At 45.4% G+C, this 21,071-nt stretch overlaps 1 protein-coding gene across 2 annotated transcripts in view; it reads left to right on the top strand.

Annotated features, from left to right (window-relative positions):
* The window catches only part of OARD1 (O-acyl-ADP-ribose deacylase 1), a 45,088-nt gene extending 28,446 nt beyond the window's left edge, over positions 1-16,642 (top strand). For both annotated transcript variants that reach the window (XM_086923184.1, XM_086923185.1), the window contains exons 3-6: positions 6,231-6,375; positions 6,500-6,558; positions 8,125-8,237; positions 15,790-16,642. In XM_086923184.1, the coding sequence (XP_086779310.1) occupies positions 6,231-6,375; positions 6,500-6,558; positions 8,125-8,237; positions 15,790-15,892 (420 nt within the window). In that variant the 3' untranslated portion in view covers positions 15,893-16,642. The remainder of the gene's footprint in view (positions 1-6,230; positions 6,376-6,499; positions 6,559-8,124; positions 8,238-15,789) is intronic.
* The last annotated feature ends 4,429 nt before the right edge of the window (positions 16,643-21,071 follow it).

Genomic DNA, 21,071 nt, shown 5'->3' on the forward strand with positions numbered 1-21,071 from the left:
ATTTCCCGACGCCCAAAGACACCCCAGGATTCGGCGCCCTGCTGCTTCCTGTGCCTCCCTTTGGGGTACCTATCTCTTCTCCTGGATCCCAACTTTCCTCTCGAAGTGGTGGTCGCACCTGAAGAATCACTGTCCCCGAGTCTGCAGCCTTTGTTCCCTTTTTACCTTTCCCATTGAATAACATTGAGCGGCAAAAGGCTCAAAAGCACCCTTCACCCAGCAGCCCGTGTGCCTCTGGCCATACACCCGGTGTCCTATCCTACTTCCCCATTTGCCCTGAGCAAGTGACCAGGAGCCCAGCTCCCACCGCCGCGTGGCCTGCTAGCCAGCAGCCACCAACCGAAGGCCCCCTACCTCTCATTGGATAACATTGGGCCTAACCACCTCTGCACCCGGCTGCGCCTGTGCCGCTGATGGTGTACGAACTATACCTACCCAACCCTGGGGGACTCCTGAGTCTATGCCCAGAACCTTAACTTCACTGGTCAAGTCCTCACCTGGAAACCAATAACTCACCTTCCTGCCAAAGGATAACATTGACTGGTTTGACTAGAAAAATCTTCTAAGTGTGAAGTTTTTAAACTCTAAAATATTCCTATTAAATCAGCCGAATACCGAATTCCGAAGTACTCACATGTGATCAGGAGAGAAGCCAGTACTGCACCTTGCAGCCCAATACTGAACTGCAAAAGTAATCCAAACCGGGTTTACTATTAACCTGCATTTTCTCCATAGGAATCCATTGTCTGCTTTTCTATGAAATTTCTTCCAAGTGTCTACTTTTGAAAACTTGAAATATTCTTTAAAAATCGTACATATTACTGAAACGTAATTACTCACCTTTCTTAAGTCGAGATCCCAGTGCTGGACCTAGGAGCCCAGTACTGGATTACAAAAGTAACGAGAACGTACTTTACCTGCAACCTGAATTTTCTCCCATTGGATAACATTCGTAGATTCTCACTGAAAAGTTTCTAAGTGTGAACTTTTAAAATACCTTTTTATTCCTTAAAAATCATCGCAATAACCTAAACGTTTTTACTAAACTGTTTTCAGCTTAGACCCCAGGACTGAATCTAGGATCCAGTCCTGGAATTACAAAAGTAATTTACAAAGTAATTAACTGCATGTTTTGTAGAAAAACCCATTGAGCTCAATGTTAAATTGTGTTTACAATTGTGTTGCCTACTGCAACCCCTGTACCTGTTTTGTTTACAAAGTTATTTCCTTTCTGAAAAGCAATTACCTGAGATTACTCGTAATTGAGAAAAGTATATTTTTATACCTGTTGGTTCTAAAAATGATACAACTATATCTTTTGATATGAAAACAATTGACCTGGAGTTCAGTCCTTGAGTGTGTGAAACCTTTTGCGGACTGAGTGTGTACAACAAAGGCTTTACACTGCCCTCTGGTACTGCCTTACTGCTCGACCAAGCTACCACTTTTGAGAGTAAGGTCAGCCCTGACTTTAACCTCTGTTATACCTCTGGGGTTGTTGGCCTCTATACACACCATACCTTACTTTGGTCCAGTATATATAGAGCCACTTTCTCACAACCAGTAGTTGCTGACTAACAACCTTAAGCTAGGGTGTCCAGATATTGAAAACCGAAAACAGTGAAAATTCGCAAAAATAGGGATTACAATTCTACATCAACCTAGGGGCACAAAATGACTCAAATGACAGAATTTATCAACATAGAAACACAGACAATGAGGCACTAAGGACATTTAATTAAGTTGTTTTCTGATAAGAGCTGTTAAGTAGTCCTGCCCTATAACCGAGAAAAATGGTGCTCCCTCCAGCTTGCTCCTGCCTAAAAACCGGGACATGCTCTAGATTTGCTGAAATCTGCCGAGACAGCTGGTGAGAAAACCGGCACAGTTTTGGCAATCTGTAACACATGGTCACCCTACCTTACGTTTAACTCGTACAAAAAAAGATCTTAACTCCCAGAGGCTGGAAGAACTACCTGCCACTTCAGTCTGTCCCTAGGAACATGGGCCACTGACAACATCATAATCAGAAGCAAGAAAGCTGGGAGCACTCGTGAACTACAGCTTCTCAATGGTTTCTAAGTAAAGTATGTCCTAAGGAGCTAAGAGCGACTACCTCCCTCCTTATGTCACGTTTCAGCTCTGCACACTGACCTTACTTTGGGGGGTTTCACTCTCATTGCTAAAAAGATTTTAAAAAGTCCAGACTGCCACTGCAATATAGCCCCACCTTTCCCTCCCTCTGCATCAATCTTCTCCAGCCTCTCCCTCACCTACGTGAACGCTCCTTCATCTTGTTCACTTCCGCTCCTTCCCTTCTCTCTTTCTCACCCTCCTCTTTCTCACAGTACCCTCTCTCCTCACTTCTTACTTTACCCTCTCTCCTCCTCAACATGCCCTCTCTAGCTCACCATCCTTTTTTAGGTCTCGTGGCGTTTACTGCGCGAAAGCGCGGTCTCGCCAGAGACCTATTGTCACTGGCTCATCTTCCCAGGAGCCAAGAGATGGCCACGCGCATCTTGAAAAATCGAATCGGATCGGAGCGGGCCGCGCACGCGCAAACGCGCTCGCTGTGGCCATCTCCTGTCTCCTGGGAAGCGCAAAAACACACAGCTACACCTCCCCCCTGCTTTCAAACACGCATGCGCACACAGAGACACACACACACACGAGCGCACATGCACGCACACATACAGAGACACCCCCCTGCCGACACTCACACATACAGAGACACGCCCCCGCCGCAGCACACACGCATGAGCGCACAGAGGCCCCCCCGCCGCCCCCCTCCAACTAAGCCCCACTCACCGCATCGGCGCCGCTCCTCCCGGCCCAGGTGGGGCATCAGCTTCGGACCCACCAACCACATCGCCTAGTTCCCGGCACCCCGCCTGCATTAGTCTGGCTTCTTCCGTGGAGACTGCTGGTCAAATACATTTCCTACCCAGGGGAGGGGCATCACTCGGGCGATATGGGCACCATGACCGTCCTGCTGTTGCCTGAGCCTTGAGGGAGCCCACCCTTCCTGGACCACTGAGCCCAAGCCCTGCCTCGCGCCGCTGCAGTGGGAGGGCAGGACAGTGCAATACGATCACACTACGCGCAGGAACGTCAGAACGTCCGTGACGTACGACGCGGTCGTCATCTGAAGGGAAAAAAGCACTTGCATGCTGGTATTTTTAGTCTCCCTATTTGGCCAAAGTACTTCAAGACCCACAAACACTTTGTTGAAGCAAACAAAGATTAATGGTAGAATAGTAATTTATCCTCTCCTATAATATTTAGGGAACTTATTTGCCACTCTTTCGAGTTTCAAGGGAGGCTCCGAAATACAGACACTTTCAGGAGGGGTCAGCCCCGTGCGTGAGGTGCATCATCAGAGCTGTTTGAATAATAACTGCGTCAGCCCCGTGCGTGAGGTGCATCATCAGAGCTGTGTGAATAATAACAGCTGTGAGCCCGTGCGTGAGGTGCATCACTTATTTGCCTCTCTTTCGAGTTTCAAGGGAGGCTCTAAAATACAGGCACTTTCAGGAGGTGTCAGCCCCGTGCGTGAGGTGCATCATCAGAGCTTTGTGAATAATAACAGTGTCAGCCCCGTGCCTGAGGTGCATCATCAGAGCTGTGTGAATAATAACTGTGTCAGCCCCGTGCCTGAGGTGCATCATCAGAGCTGTGTGAATAATAACAGCTGAGAGCACCGTGCCTGAGGTGCATCATCAGAGCTGTGTGAATAATAACAGCTGTGAGCCCCATGCCTGAGGTGCATCATCAGAGCTGTGTGAATAATAACTGCGTCAGCCCCGTGCCTGAGGTGCATCATCAGAGCTGTGTGAATAATAACAGCTGTGAGCCCCGTGCGTGAGGTCCATCATCAGAGCTGTGTGAATAATAACAGCTGTGAGCCCGTGCCTGAGGTGCATCATCAGAACTGTGTGAATAATAACTGCGTCAGCCCTGTGCATGAGGTGCATCATCAGAGCTGTGTGAATAATAACAGCTGAGAGCCTGTGCGTGAGGTGCATCATCAGAGCTGTGTGAATAATAACAGCTGTGAGCCCGTGCCTGAGGTGCATCATCAGAGCTCTGTGAATAATAACAGCTGTGAGCCCGTGCCTAAGGTGCATCATCAGAGCTGTGTGAATAATAACAGCTGTGAGCCCGTGCGTGAGGTGCATCATCAGAGCTGTGTGAATAATAACAGCTGTAAGCCCCATGCCTGAGGTGCATCATCAGAGCTGTGTGAATATTAACTGCGTCAGCCCCGTGCCTGAGGTGCATCATCAGAGCTGTTTGAATAATAACAGCTGTGAGCCCCGTGCGTGAGGTGCATCATCAGAGCTGTGTGAATAATAACAGCTGTGAGCCCGTGCCTGAGGTGCATCATCAGAACTGTGTGAATAATAACTGCGTTAGCCCTGTGCATGAGGTGCATCATCAGAGCTGTGTGAATAATAACAGCTGAGAGCCTGTGCGTGAGGTGCATCATCAGAGCTGTGTGAATAATAACAGCTGTGAGCCAGTGCCGGAGGTGCATCATCAGAGCTGTGTGAATAATAACTGTGTCAGCCCCGTGCCTGAGGTGCATCATCAGAGCTGTGTGAATAATACCAGCTGTGAGCCCGTGCCTGAGGTGCATCATCAGAGCTGTTTGAATAATAACAGCTGTGAGCCCGTGCCTGAGGTGCATCAACAGAGCTGTGTGAATAATAACTGCGTCAGCCCCGTGCGTGAGGTGCATCATCAGAGCTGTATGAATAATAACAGCTGTGAGCCCGTGCCTAAGGTGCATCATCAGAGCTGTGTGAATAATAACAGCTGTGAGCCCGTGCCTGAGGTGCAACTTCAGAGCTGTGCGAATAATAACTGTGTCAGCCCCGTGCCTGAGGTGCATCATCAGAGCTGTGTGAATAATAACTGCGTCTGCCCCGTGCCTGAGGTGCATCATAAGGGCTGTGTGAATAATAACCTCAGTGAGCCCCGTGCCTGAGGTGCATCATCAGAGCTGTGTGAATAATAACTACGTCAGCCCCGTGCTGAGGTGCATCATCAGAGCTGTGTGAATAATAACAGCTGTGAGCCCGTTCCTGAGGTGCATCATCAGAACTGTGTGAATAATAACTGTGTCAGCCCCGTGCCTGAGGTGCATCATCAGAGCTGTGTGAATAATAACAGCTGTGAGCAACAGCATACTCTTGCACACACTCTCACTGCTCACCAATTCAAAGTTTGCTAACAAATGTATGCAACGCATTGTCATACACAATGCCAATAACTCAAACTTTAATGCTGCGAGACCTATTGCATTGTAAATGCTTGTCTCTTCTTTCTTATTCCGCCTTGCCCTCGTGCCTTTTTGTTAGTGACATATGCAAAAGAAAAAATTGATGGACGGAATGCTGGACAAAGCAAACATTCACCCCCAGTCCCAAGGATCTGGGTTTAATCAATCTTTCTTTTGCTCACCACACCACCCCAGTTCGGACCCAGCCATCTGCAAATCAGTCTTGACCCTGTTCCTTGTGGGAACAGCCCAGTCCGGTCCTCCCTGGACCGGAAACAAGGATCCTTTGACCGGTTTCAGGGCATCACCCTTCATCAGCCAGACTAGCTTGAATCCAGTGGTGTAGTGAGCACAGGACCCACGTCTGGGCATACCCTTTCCACTTAGGGTGACATTTGCCAAAGAAACAATTGATGAACGGAATGCTGGACAAAGCAAACATTCACGCCCCGTCATTGTTAGTGAAGCTGCCCCTGTTTCTATCTCTGTTGTCTGTGTTGTTAGTGAAACTTCGAAAAATACTTTTCACTTCTCCAAGCCCAGAACAATTGGTTCGACATTTCTATTTTTCTTGTTACAGGTGTTTCCACATCAGAACACACCTGTAATACGAAATAATGTAGGCCCTGTTTTAGAACTATTATGCTCTCACAGCGATTAGAAGACGCTTAAGCGTGCAGTTTTGTAATTCATTCAGTACCCATATAAATCGGAGTTCATCAATCTGTGACCTGAAAAGGGAAGTGTGCTTTGTTGTAAGTGTAGTTAAGTGTCATGTCTGTATTTTCTTATTTACCTTTCGAATTCGCTGAGAAAAGTTTTCTTGACATTTGTTAAAATAGAGCCAAAGGGCTATTGTGTTGCTGCACCACGATCCTGTGTGAAACCTGTTTAGAAAGTCGCCATTGCCAGTACTTAATTCCAATGTCCTTCTCACTGATTCTAGGTCCAGGATGTCAAAGGGGACCTCTTTTCCTGCCCAGCCACAGACTCTTTAGCACACTGCATCAGCGAAGATTGCCGCATGGGAGCTGGCATCGCAGTCATTTTCAAGAAGAAGTTTGGTGGCATTAAAGAATTGAAGAATCAGAGTGAGTTGTGGGATACTTGAGGAGGTTATATCAGAAGATACCAGTCTTTAGTTTTATATGCAGGGGGAGAAAAAAACAGCTAGCTGCTGCAAGCATCTTGATTCAGTGTTGACTTTACATTTAGATAAGAAGACCGGAGAAGTTGCTTTCCTGAAGGATGGGGACAGATATGTGTATTATCTGGTAAGGGACAATATTATATGTTTTAAAAATATATTTAAAAATATATTTATTTGTTGAAACAGAAAACGCAGAGCACTCTGTCATTCACACGTAGCTCAGTGATGGAATTTGGGATGATGCCTTTATAGCTGTTAGCTTGATTATCAAATAGAAGACGAGACAGGAGACACATCCATACCACAAGAGGTTTTGTAAACTTGTACTTATTTCCAGAGGTTAATTACAGAGTGAAGAAAGCAGTAGGTGATGTCTATGCACATTGTGGGCAGACTGAAAAACGGTTGCGAGCGACTACCGTGTATATTTTTGGTGAGGTTGCGTTTGAGAGATGCTGGGCTGAAAATGTACGATTTGTGGTAAGTATTGAGAGCCGGGAGAGATGGATTGGCCTGTAGGCCCTCACCGAACGGAATCTGGATGGTGCAGAGGGAGGGGGCATTGTACACAGATAGGTTATTGTTAGCAGACCACAGCTTTCGAGTGAGAGGAGGAGCTGGGAAGATAGGATGCAGATCAGCTGTTGATTAACGTAGAGAAAAAGGATAGGTGATTAAAATACACTTGATTGCTTCTCAATAACTTGTCTCCTGGTATGCAGTGTGTTAAGTTAGAGTTGCAAAGTTTAGCATTTTCTCAATGTTGATAGGAACAAGTACTCGAGTAGTCTGTTTATATAAACTTAATGAAATTTGGAAACTTGGAAATGATGTGAATGGTACTAATCACATTTTCGAGTCCAAGTACAGTATATGTTTCATCATTGGAAAAAGGTAGGAGGCTTTCAGGCAAGAAAGTTCTTCAGGGGCATGGTTTAAGGGACACAGAAAGCTAATGTTGTATGTTCCTGGAGATTAATCTTTATAATTGCATTTTTGCTTTTAACAAATTGCCTCGCACCATCCACATTTTATCTCTCTCTTACTCCCCTATGCAGCACTTTTGAGTCGACTTGTTAATTAATTCCCATGATATTATGTAATTGGTTTAAGAAGCCAGTCCCCTACATCTCCATCTGCCTCTTGCTGCTGTATCCTGTTATTCCTTATCCATATAATTATGGTTGACTGAGGCTTATGTTAAAGTATTGCCTTAACATTGTTTCTAAACCTGCCTCTATGCTTTGTTTCTGCTAACTCCTTCCAGCCATGTACTTGTACGTATTGCATTGATATATTCTTGTTGTGAGTCTGGCTATGTTTATTTTCTTATAGCTGTGGGGTTGTAAATGTACACTATTACAGGATGTAACACCCGAACATTATGCGTTTTATAAATACATGACATCTTAAATCTGTTAGCCCCTTTTACCTGAAATTTGTCTCACTTTTAGAAACTCTTCGGGTCAGTCACATTAATCTCCCCTGCAAATTGACCATTCCCTGAAGTATCACATGGAACAATTCTGCTACCGGTACATTGATTTCAGATTCTGAAGGGCTACGTGATGCGTGATGAATGTAACATCTTACCTTTGCCTACTGTTATGGCATGAAATTATTTCCAATACCAACACTTGAAATGCTACTTTTCTGTTCTAATGCCTCTCTCACCTATTTCCCGTTGTAGATCACCAAAAAAAAGGCATCCGACAAACCAACTTATGAGAGTCTACGCAAAAGTTTGGAAGCCATGCAAGACCACTGTCTGGCTAATGGAGTCAATAGCGTGTCCATGCCAAGGTACGTAGATGGAGTTGGTAAGATACACTACCTACATTAATGGGTGTCAGAATCCATTGTGCCTTAATAGATAGGCAGAGTTGGTCATTTCTGTTTTCTAGGTAGTATTTCCTGTTAGTAAAGCCTGTTGTGTCTTCTCTTGGCATACAGTGGCAAAGTTGATGATGCGTGTGGCCTATTAATTCTTTAGGAGTGTTGGTCATGGCAAGAGCTCTTTGTGATGCTGTATGTTAAGCAGCACTGCACTGGCATGAAATATAGGATTAGGAAACTCATTTTCATACTTCTATGCTTTGAGTTATAGAGGTCCTGGTTCTTGTTCTCCATACCTCGGTAGGCTTTCAGAGCTGGTGATAATGAGTTCTAAATATTCCTGCATGATGATAGAGTTAAAAGTTGAGGTCTGCTTATGCCTTTGCACACCTACAGGTGCACAATCTTGAAACCTTAAAACATTAATAGCGTTAGTGAAATCCAAGCAAGGGATGTTGCTAGGGATGTCTCTGTTCATTTTTTCTGGAACCCTGGTTCAACTTGTGAAACGAGCTTTGATTATTACGGTGAGTGGGTATTCAGTGGAATATATGGATTATTTGGTCAGTCATGTTGACACACTTCCTAAAATATAGGTACCTGCAGAAAGGTGGTCAAGCACATCTGTTCACTGACTTTATTATTCTTTGAAAGTCGCGGACAGTGATTTGTGTAGATATACTAAATGAACCACAGCACATTGTTGAAAATTATAGTAAATGTTGTAACATATTTTCTTTTTTTTTGAAATTGCTACTCTCCAAATGCCTTTATGTCCTGTCATGTTAGGCAGATTTGTAGATCGCATTATCACTAGAGAGGGTATCCTCCTACTGAGCAAGTGCTAGATAGGCAAAACTAGGCGCTGATTGGGAGCCATCTGAAAATCTTCCTCAGGATCTTCAGGGTATGGAAGCATGAGGCAGTGACGGCGTTGACTTAAGCGGTCATTTCAAGTTTGCTGACAATCCTGAGGTTCTTGGCGTGGCTGGGTGTTGGTCCTAGCACTGTAGGCTACCAGGTGGAGTCCCACAGTGAAGTGCTCTTCCAGAGGGTAAAGATTTTGGTCTTATCGGTGTTCAGCTTCAGACAGTTGGTCTTCATCCAGTGAGGAATTTGAGTCATGCAGGCATTGAACTTGACATGGATCCTGTGTTTCTTGTAGGTGAAGGAGAGAATGAGTTGCATGGCATAGGAGAGGAGGTTGATGTGAGAGTGGATGATGCTGGCTTGAGGGATCATGTATGGTTTGAAGAGGGTCGGGCTCAGGGAGGATCTTTGTGGAACTCCACAGATGAAATTGCAGGCATTCGAGGGGTGCGTAGCCAGGCTGACTGACTGGGTCCTTCCAGTCAGGAAGGAGCAGATCCATCAGAGTGCTTGTCCTTAGATATTGTGTAGGCATTTCATAAGTATAGGATGAGGGACTGGACCAAAAGCTGCAGAGAGGTCTAGGAGGTTGAGGGCCAATATGTCTCCTCTGTCCAGAGTCATGCGGATGTCTTTGTGGTAGTGATGGGGCAGTTTTTTTCTTTTTTTTTTTTAAACTCTGTTGATTTTCGCAGTATTTTAACACTGTATTATAACTCCAGTGTTGCAATACTTCCACACATTTTTCAGTAATATATTGCTTGATAACAGTGCCCCAACTCCCCTCCCGCCCCCCATGCTACTCTTATTCTTCTGCATCCACATCTCAATTGTGAGCGATCATAATACCTAGAAGCAATGGTCTGGACTTAAGCTTCATCTTTTAGGTCATCAGTAGCCCCTATGGACTGCCCGCCCTTTGGCTGTGGTTTTAGCCTGTTCCCCCATTGTATCGAGCCTACCTTTTCTTGGCCTGAATCGAGGTTTAACTTGGATTCTAGAATGGTCACTCACCCTCCCCGACTTCCCTATAACCCTCCACCATGATACTGGTCATTCCTCCCCCACACCTCCAACTGGTCCTGTTTCCACGCTCGTATCTGCCAATTCAACTAAGTCGGTAAGCATCAGTGAGCATGTAGCCAAACCATCCTCTAATTTCTCATCCTTCCACACATTTCATCCTGACTTCTTCTACCACTGCCCATACTGACATATCTCATAGCCAGTCTGCATATCTTGGGGAGCACTGTGCTCATCCACTTTATAACCATGCGCTGCTTCACAAGCAGCAGGCCCAGTAAAATTAATTTGTGAGAAAGTTTCCTCTTTTTCACATGGAACGCATTTATTAAAAACAGTTTTTTATTATCAGATTTATTCCGTGTGATTAGAGAGAAAAATTCAAATTTAAACAGAACATATCTTTAGCAAATTAATTCATACACTGCTTCCTTACCCCAAATTATCACAAACTCAATTCAGCTGAACTGAGTTATTGATATTTATCACAATACCATAGGTTATCTTACAAAACACACATATATTTCTCAGCTCATGAAATTTTCAATGAATAATGTTTAAGAAAAAGTGACTGAGAATAAGGATCCCTAGTTGAGAAACCATAACCAAGCATGTAAGGAAGTGACAATAACCTGACTTTGTATTTGTAAAATACAGTTATTGGTATACACAAGGACATCTGAATATTGTTTTATAAAACAATGAAATAGGAGCAGCCAGATTATTCTCTTGTGCTTTCATCTAGAGACTGTCTTTTCATTAACTTACATGTGAACAATTGTTACAAGTTAATACGATTCCCAGTTTGCATGGGACATATAGGTTGCTCTTGTTTTTCTATATAAATAAGTTTCTCCTTTGACAGTGTTGGAACCAGACCCAACAATACTGCCCGCGGCGTGAGCTGTAACTCCCATCTAGCGGCTCTGTTTAGGTTCTCTCTTACTTCCCTCCAGAAGTGTGTTATTGATGGGCAGTGCCACACTACATGCAAAACGTCCACTGCTGGAGTCTCCTGCAACGAGTACACTGATCTGGCTGCGTGGTGTAGATGTTATGTAAAGTTTTGGGTGAGAAATACACCTGATGTGTATAATTATATTGCATTAGTTTAAATCGCATGTTGGAGCTCACTATTTGTAACCCTACAAATATACCAAGATGTTTTTAGCATACAATAACACCACGTGGGTGGTATCTCCCAGCGGGAGGGAGATGGCCAGTTAGTGCTTCTGCTCGAAGACGCCACAGCGGAACCACTGGGTGGTTACATATCTTTCCCAGGCACATCAATACTGAGGAGTGCTTTGAGAGATCGCACAAGAAATAGGAAACATCTTTACCCCCCGGGCTAGTCCGGTTGATACAAAAAAGAATCTAGGAGGCTATATGTCCCCATTGCAGGTGTATAACGAGAGTACACTTTAGAATCTGGGTGTGTCTTCCTCCAGGGGTCCATCAAATTGAGGGCCCTGTAGCAGGTCTATCAACGGCACCGTCATATGCGGTTTTGTGTGCCTCCTTGGTGGCTCACGATTGAGCACCCCATTAAGGACATAATTGTTGTCCCTGCTGACACAATGTTGGCTGCAGATAGGCTGCGGCTGCCGCCGTCACCCCACTATAAAACTTCCCACAATAGTTATTAGAAGCATAGATATTCATCCTGCACTTCTCACGCCCATCTCAGTTACCAAACAGGATTACATACCACCGTCTCTGGTTCAAGTATATGCCTTGAATGCTGGTAGGGAACCCCATGAGCCACCCATATGGGAGCACCCTGTGTACATCCAGAATATGTAGTTGCATGCTGTTGCTGCTCCATCTCTTCCAGAGACTAGAGATACAGTTCTCCCCACTCATGTGTCTCCTGTAGGATACAACAGATACATGATAGCGTTTGTCCATACCAGACCTTCCAGGCATGCAGGCATACATCAGACTCTCAGGGCCCCACAGCGTCGGACAGTAGAGCTTCCACTCAGATGAGCAGCTTGCTTTTCACCAAAACTGTAAAACTGTCAAAATATAATACCTTCCCAATGCCCCCACCCCGTTGAGCAGTTAAGCTAACTCGCCCTGCATGACAGTAGGCTGGATGTGAACTTGGATTTCCTGCCCAATTCCCATTAATTTGCAGTATAGTCCAGCCAAGGGGCATATTTACATGCCTCTGTCACCACCTGAACGTCACTTTTTTTGACGGTTTGGTGGCGATACTGGCTTTGCCTTATTTACAAGGCAGCGTTAAGCCTTTTAAGGTGGCTTAACGCTGCCTTGTAAATACGACACCCTTTCACGCTATACTTAGCGTGAAAGGGGTGGGCGTTCCGCCGCCATCCTCATTTATTTAGACGCTGCCCCCTATTTACATGAGTGGCATAAATATGGGGCAGCACCAAAATTGAGACCAGGGAAAACCTGGTCTTAACAGGGCGCAGTAAGGAGAAATGCTTTATTTCTCCTCCTTTTTGCTGTTTTTATGTGCGCCGCACTGTGCAGCACACATAAAAACAGCAAAAACGCCATGCATGATTGTTTATGTGTAGGAAGGTGTCTCTTCCTGCACATAAATAATCATTCCCCACAACGCCGGCACCCTTGCACTATGGTGCAAGGGTGCCTGCGTGGGTGCAAGGCAGCTGAAATTGGCATCAGCGCAGAAGGAGACACAGGGCTGCAACATATTGTTTTAAATACGGTGCAGCCCTGTGTTTCAGAACTGACAGAACGCGCCGTTAAGCCAAGAAGGCTAATGCTGCGCTCCGTCTCCTTTATGTAACTATGCCCCCAAGTCTCTTTACTTACTACCTCTATGCTTCGCTAGAGGCCAGTATGCAAAGGGTGCTGCGAGGCTTTACCACTCCAGCAGTTCCCTCAACTCATGCACCCCTTCGTCCCTACTGCTCCTGCCTGCCCAATGAGTAATACGGTCAGTTGATGCTTCTCATCTATTACTCTACCCCTTTTAGAATTTATAGACCAGTGGCATAAGCAAAAACATCCAAAAATCAAGGCCCAATTCCTTCCACTGGAAAAGTCTACATATCCTCAGCCTTAGAGGCACTCACTTGTCACCTCAGTGTCACTCAGTCTATTCCACCGTCTTAGTACCTTGTCTTTACTCTGGTTACATTAATCTTCCTTTAGGCCAGTCCCCCATCTGAGCTGTCAGTGACTGATTCAGGATTGCTCCACAGCTCATGAAATGAGTCCTAGGAGTCTAGCAATACATCAGTGTCCATGAGGGTGCCATCTGGGCATACCACAGTTCGTCCTGTCAGACCCAATGCATCTTAGTGTTTGATTTGACTATTCCGTTTCCAAAAGCAGGCTGAATGTCTCTACATGCTGCGGGATGACTGGCCCTTTTGTGTGTATTCCTGACGAGGACCTCCTACCAGCGTGTCCACCTAGTGACTTGCTTTGCCTGCGCTGAAGAACACTTTTCCGTCCTCGTAGTTTCGCCGGAAACATGAGGCTGTACCTCAGATTAAGGTCCCTCAGTTACTTCTTGACTTCCAGATATGGGTTTCCCTGGTTTTTTGGTTATAGTCACGGATGATTGATATTAGCTGCCCGCAAATTTTAGAGGACCCTGTATTCATACGTGTTGCAGGATGGCATCTCGGTCCCTGAAATTGAATAGGTAGGCAATGATTGCATGTGGTGGTGCCCCAGGCCACGACAGAGGAGCCAGCTCCCGGTGGGCCCTTACGATCGTAAAGAATTTTGACAGTCTCTGTGGGACCATGGTAGTTGTGGTCCATTCTTCCAGGAATAATTTTGCAGACTTCCCTTTCTCATTCTCTGGAAATCCCACTATAAATGCAGATTGTTCCTCCTCGATTTTCTTTCAAAATCTTCTTTTCTCTTTTCCAGTCGTACCATCATCTTCTTCAATGAAAACACAGTTTCCTCCATGGTGGTGGCATCCCGCTGTAGTTCACCTACATTCTCCTCCATTACTGTCCTCTGTTCTGCTACTTTCTTCAGATCTATCCTCAGGAGGTTAACATCGATGGCAACCCAGTCAATCTTGGACGCTAACTCCTTTCTGGAGCTCTTGCTGGCCTTCATCAAGTCAGACGGGGACGGGTTGTGGTCCGGCTCCTCCACAGTACGATCTCGCGAGACTTATGCTGGCCCATCTCCAGTGTTGTCACCTACTGGCGCAGTGTGGGTGTGCCGTTGGTGCCCGTAACCTCTTTCCAGGCAGACTAATTTTGGGCAGCCAGCTCCTCGTCCGCACAGGAGCAACGTTTAGAAGGCTGCAAACCTTGTGACATTGCCTGTGATGCGCAGTGGTGAGTCCAGCACCTCAACAGTAGCCTCTCACGTTTTGCAGGGCTACCACCTTTTTATCTACCCTGCTTAACATTTACAGGTTGTGAACCATCCAGCTGAGAGCAGATTCCCTGGATTTCTCTGCGGCTGGCAGGAGCTCTGTTAGGAGCGACTAGTCGGCCATCTTGCTTGGCCATGCCCGATAAGCGCAGTTGATATGACTTGGAATATGAATATTCAAATAGTTTGTGCTTCAGGATTTCTTTGGGGGAGGGGGAAGTTTATATAGTGCAAACTTGACCTGAATCGGCCATAGATGGTTTGCCAGTCAAAGAAGCTGGTTTGCAATCCATGGTGGTCTTGTAACGAATTTTGCTGGTCTTCAAGATAGATACAGATATGCAAAGGTAGCCATTTGAGTACAGTCATGGAAGAGTTGATGTAACTGATTTTCTCCAAGCCCTTTATGAGGGCGCTTTGGCAGTCAAAATTATTTTCTGGCTGGGCATTTTGTTGTCTGCAAGGCTTTTGAGAAAAAAGCTGCCTTTGTCCTGATGCTAGAGTATGAGTGATTGGAGCAGTTCTGAAGTCGTTTTCAGGGAGTATCAGTTGCACCTTTGAAAGAAGGAGAGCTGTTACTAGGCTGTTTTAATCTTGTGGATGTGTTCCTTGAGAGAGAGAAAGTAGTCGGTGTTGAGCATAAATCCGAGTCACTTGGGAATGGTTGAAAATTGAGTGCTAAAGCCATCCAAGTTAGTGTTATTGAACCAGGTTGGAGTAGTTGTTTGTTGTTGACAAGTAGGAAGAATTCAGTCTTGGTGGGTTTTAGCAGCAGGATTACAGTCTTGTGGGGGCGTTTGATCATCAAGCCTCCAGATCTGATTGACTTGGAGGCAGTGCTTGAGAGCAGAAGTGAGTTTAATGTGTCCTTAAGTGATATTGGTGTATTAGTGAATTATTTTTGGTGTTCTCAGTGAGTAGGTTTCTAAGGAACTTCAAGTGGAGTTTTAAGATGGAGAGCATAAATGCTGGAACACTCCAATATTGAGCTACCAATATGGATGACAAGTATTAGGTGAAGTAGTAGAAGACATTGCTGGTGAATATCATTTGAGTCATCAGGGTTGTGAATGTGGGCAGGGTCAGTGTCTGAAGCTGGCATGATTTAGCTAATCCACTCTTACACTGGTATTGCATTTACTCGGATACATGTAAAACATCACTGTGCTCTTCATTTAGCTTCATTCCAAATGACTAAATTCATACAAACAGATGACCTCAAGAACTCCTTTGAAAGTGTAAGACCATGGACAAATGTCCCTTTCTTGTCTTTTAGGATCGGATGTGGACTCGACGGACTGCAATGGGAGAAAGTTTCTGGTATACTGGAGAATATTTTTGGTGAAACGGACATCAAAATCACGGTGTACAGCCTATGACGTCCCAGTACATTGGAAAATAACTGCTTTTATTTAACTTTTATAAAATATGACTGATAAAATAATAGTGGAATGAAAGCAAATTCCATTGATCTCTTCCAGTTCTGCACTAGAAGAATTAACACATTTGGGACTTTGCCAATGTGCAGTCTTTGTTTTACAAGGTGGATTCAGCTGTCTCAGGGAACTGGTGACATTAAAGTTGTGCAGAAATCCTCACTTGGCGGTTTGAAAGCGCGCTGCATGGGACCTCCATTACATGTAAAGAGGCACTATTACACATTATTACCTGCCCACTGTTTAGGACTCTTGATATTTTGAGTTTGAATAGGAGTTTAACAACGTTTCTGTAAAGATGAAACAGACACTGTGTGTTGCAAGAAAAGCACTGTATGTATTTCAGCAGAGGGTTGTGGAATGAAGGTTAGTCTTCAACTTGGATGTCAACGCTGGGGTTGTTTTCACTTTTAGAACCCAGCCATTTACTTGATCAAAGAAGACCCCTTGCATAGAGATGCAGACAAGAGGTTAATTACTTCTCTCTGGAACCAGAAAAAGACATTAGGTTGAATCCAGACCTCACCAACTGACATTATTTTGTGCTCGTAGCCATGTCACTGTATCTAGAACTGCCCACCATTCAAAACTGTGTCCATGTCTCAATCAGCAAAGTAATTATTTGTGCTTAAATATAGGTTCATTTCAAGCTTGAGCACTTTATAAAATAAAAATGTCCACTTAGATAGAAAATGTTGTGTTCACAAGTACCATATTTTGCTTTTTAGATGCTAGGTATGGATTATTTAACATAGTCATTCAAAGTGAAATTTGTTGTCTTATCAGTTGGCCTCAGAAAGAAATACAGCTCTCAATATAGAGATTTGCATACACTACTAGCCTCTCAACGCTAGAGGAGATCCTCCAATTAAAAGACCAGTAGTTCATCAACATGCCTAAATACTACCTTCATAACTCCAGAGGGGATATTTCTGAAAACAAATCATGGATTTAGTGGCCTCACAGGTCTCTTATACCCCCTCTTCTCCAGTTATGATCCTTCCCTAGAGTCTCAGTGGATCAAAGCTAAACTAAATCCATTCGCAACTTCACAAGTAATTCTTCCATGAGTTTACTGATTACGGTGGCTTATACGCTCTGATCTTCTGAAGCAACCTTTCATATTTTCAAACTATTTAATGTGTAAGATAGTGGTTTTGAGCTCTCCAGTTGGAAATGTTTTTCTGGATGGGGAATGGGGACTCGGAGAGATATACATTAGTCTCCTTAATGCCTGCTCAACTCCCTAGCATCACAGCCCCCTACAGAGATGATCCTACTGTGGCTCAGGGAGTAGTTCATTGGGCACAAGGACTGCAAACTGATGATTAAATCTCACTCAAGTTGTTGTTCATTTGAATTGCGTTATTACAACATATGGATCGACTGAGCATGATAGCTACCCAACCTCTTGAAAATAGGCTTGTATGATTGCCTCCACTGAAAATGCTTGGATTGAAAAACTATGAAGACATAATACCCTACTCGTTTTAGCAATGTGGATCTTCATTTTACCTTAGAAAATTTCCTAGTGGTATATCAATAAGTTTGTAAACCCTATGTTGCTACTGGCAACCCTGAACCTGCTATGATGGTAGACCCAAGGATAGGGACAACCAACTATTTGCATCTTAGCTTTGAAATGTGCAGTCTACAGTAGAGGATTTATTAGGAGTGTTAGTGCAACTCAAGACAAAAAACAGATTGGTGAGTTAGCATCTTGCTCCTGGTAAGCAATTTATTTCAATAAAGGATGAGCTGCTTGGATTACTCTAACGAGCTTCTAGATTATCTTAACCAGATGTAGTAAAGCAAAGAATTCTAAGTAACTGCAGAGTAACATGGATGCTGCAAAGAACATTCAGACTTTAGCTTGGAAGACTAATTTGATTACACAACCCACGCCTTTTGTATAGAACAAATGCATTGGGGAGAGGGGCTGGGGGGCGGTGGGGGGTTTGCAGGTTGTACGTGTTATTGTGGCATAGATTAATGGCGAATATTGTTAGGACTCTGATTAGATTTGTCATGGGAACCTCGTTGGTGAGTTCATGAAGCCCTCATCCACCAACCTGGTTGGTGGCATGCTTCATCATCGGGCCCACCCAGTGACACCTAATGTGTCCCGTGTGTGCAGCGACTCGGATTACAGCGGAGCTGGTATTTTACTGAGAGTGCAGTGTGAGGTGTAAAGTGAAGTGTGAGTTAAAACGGCTTGGCGAGGGTCCCAGTACCCGAGGGTAAATTAAATTTTAATAACTGGGCCCCCGTCAGCGGTTAAAATAAGGCTTGGGGATGTTTAAGGGAGGCGAGTTACTACCTCCTGCATCCATCAGTTGGTCGACATGCTTCAGCCAGTGCCTTAAACTAAATCTGGCTTTCCTCAGGACCTTTTTAAAATAGAGTGTAGTGCAGGTTAAAAAGGAGTGTAATCCAGGCTATGTGTTACACTCACTAAGGTGTTTCTCTAAGTGTGAGAGGGGATTCCCTTCTCAAATATGCGCTTAGATTTTGCAGCCAATGCTTCCAGGAGTGAAGCGGTAAGGGGTTGGCCAGCTTTTCTGGTCAGAGCCTGCCTTGTAATTGTTGCACCGCCCTCGTACTCCGGTACTTCACTTTACACCTCACACTGCACTCTCAGTAAAATACCAGCTCCGCTGTAATCGGGCGTCGCAGCACACCCGGGACACATTAGGTGTCACTGGGTGGGCCCGATGATGAAGCATGCCACCAACGAGGTGCCCATGACAAATCTAATCAGAGTCCTAACAATATTGGTCATATTTAAGCTAGTCTCTTTTGATAACACATATAAACTACGGGGACTCGGACTAGCTTTCTAGTCCTCTCTCTCTTGATACGCACATAGATTAATGGCGTCCACTGGCAAGTCACCGGCCTTCCATAGGAAAAATGCTAGTTTCCATTTGCCAAAGGAGAGAAATTAGCATTGCAGTGCAATTAATGTGGCTGCCTGCGGTTCACGCAGTTGGCCACCTAAAAGGGCGGCCACCTTAGTGCCACTTAGGCACATCATCACCCCTCTAGTCTGGGGCACCTTGGGAGGAGTCCCTTAGCCAGATGCGCGGGCCGCGTCATTGACGGTACGCAGAGAGTTGCGGGAAGGTACTTCTACCTCCCCCCTGCCTTTTGGGCACCCTCGTTGCTACTGGACACGCTGTCTTGAATCAAGGGAGAAAGTAAGTATTGGCGAACATTTGGGTGAAGGGAAACTCGCTGGGGCCGCATTAGTTACCGGATCCTCTCGGATCAGCTGCGTAGTGGCAATGGGAACCATCCTTTTATGTTTCTCTATCCCTGCAGGACCTGCCAAGAGGTTTCTGCTGACCGGCATAGGGCATAGATAGCCAAGGCTCACCCCCTCTGTTTTACCAAATCAACACCATCGATGATTCCAACCTGGCACGTTGCAGGAGGCAGTCTGGCCGAACTTCATGGAAATGGCGTAGTCTTGAGGACTAAAGTAGGCAAAAGGCAGCCTCCACTCACGCGATACAGAAGATTCCGGGGTAGTATCGGACCTACCAGGGGCAGCCCAGGCAGGACCAGTGGAGTCTGGACCTGTGAGGCCTAAACGGGCTCGCCGGCCCATGAACAAGGAGTTCCCTGTAGAGCGCCCGCACCGGAAGTCAGTCACTTTCCCCACACCAAGAAGCAGTGCCCTTGGTGGTACCGGCAAGCTCTGTGAACCCACCCGCAGCCAACCATGATAACATTGACAAAATGGGTAAGATAATGGACTCCATGTTGATCGTTGTGGCGGACTTGAGTAAATGTTTTTCTAACCCTGGGCCACCACTCCTTCCAGGGGCCCCTGCTCCTGTGGGGGGTGATGCACAATCAATTTCACAGGTTTGGAGTTATCAAGTCAGCGTTGTCCCGAGACCAGCTGGCTCAGCCACCTCCGAAGTAGCCCCAGTGGCACTACCAGAAAAGCAGTTGCAGTCAACACAAGCGCAGGTCACCAGTAGCGCCGCAGCCGGCAGCAGTCACCTGCCAACGAGCAGGCTGCCCTGTCCTGCACCCCCTCCCCAGAGGTACTCCTAGCAGGCATCCCAGGTCCCAGTGCGCTAGGCGGATTAACTGCTCCTGCCGGTCAACCCCCAGGAGGTCCGCACCCCCACCGTGTTGATTGAGGCTGCCAAAGCACCCACATTTGCAGTGCTGCCACCGCTGGTCACAATCGCGCCCTTAGTAGCGGGACGCTGCTTCCTTGCATTGCAGTTGCCATTTGCGACTAAAGTGGATATCTGGAGGCGGGATTTCGTGGACTTGTTCACATTACTGATTCACAGGTTTGGATGGGCTGGATACTAGGTAGATGGGGGAGGGGAGATGAGGAGAAAAAAGTGAAATACCAGGCTTGGCCTGAGAAAACTGGTTGAAGTCATTCTCCATATTGACAGCCGTGTTTATGGAAAAATATCGAGTTCTGGTGATGGAGCAAGGATTCGCACGTAACGCGACTTGCTCTCTTCATGAACCTCGGCTTAAATCATAACTGTACTAACTCTGATTGTTTGTCATTTATTTGTATTTCCCCAACACACGGGTGTCCCTAGGAGGCTTGCCTATGTGTTTTTCATCATAATCAAGCTTGCACATTAATAAAATGGCCGCTTTGCAGAAATTCAGTCTGCGCATGCGTCGGTCATACCCATGTGACGTGACGCACTCGCAATCTGGAGGGAAAAGTTCGCACATGCGCAGTGGTGTTAAAATGGCCGCTTGTCACTAATCATGCTTCATGCTATCTTAAGCCGCTTTTGTCTATGCATCTTTTCTGCACTAACTCTTAATGCTATAAGTATTATAAAATAAGGGATTAAGAGTAGTTGGTCATGGTGTACAGTGTATTCATTTTATTCTGTGTTATTAATTTGTTTTCGCTTACTTTTCATGTACCGCGTAAATGAGGGCCTTGAACTAGGGATGGGATCCATCTTGATGATGACGTATCACACATCACATGACCTAAGATCTGGGACGTGCAGCAATGGAACCTGACCAGATTGGCCATTGAAAAGGGGACTGTCCTTTCCAGGCGCACCTTTGCCCTTGAAGACTTTCTATTTTTATTCTGAAATGTGCAACAATGTTG

Source organism: Lissotriton vulgaris, chromosome 5 (genome assembly GCF_964263255.1).
Source record: "Lissotriton vulgaris chromosome 5, aLisVul1.2, whole genome shotgun sequence".
NCBI lineage: Eukaryota > Metazoa > Chordata > Amphibia > Caudata > Salamandridae > Lissotriton > Lissotriton vulgaris.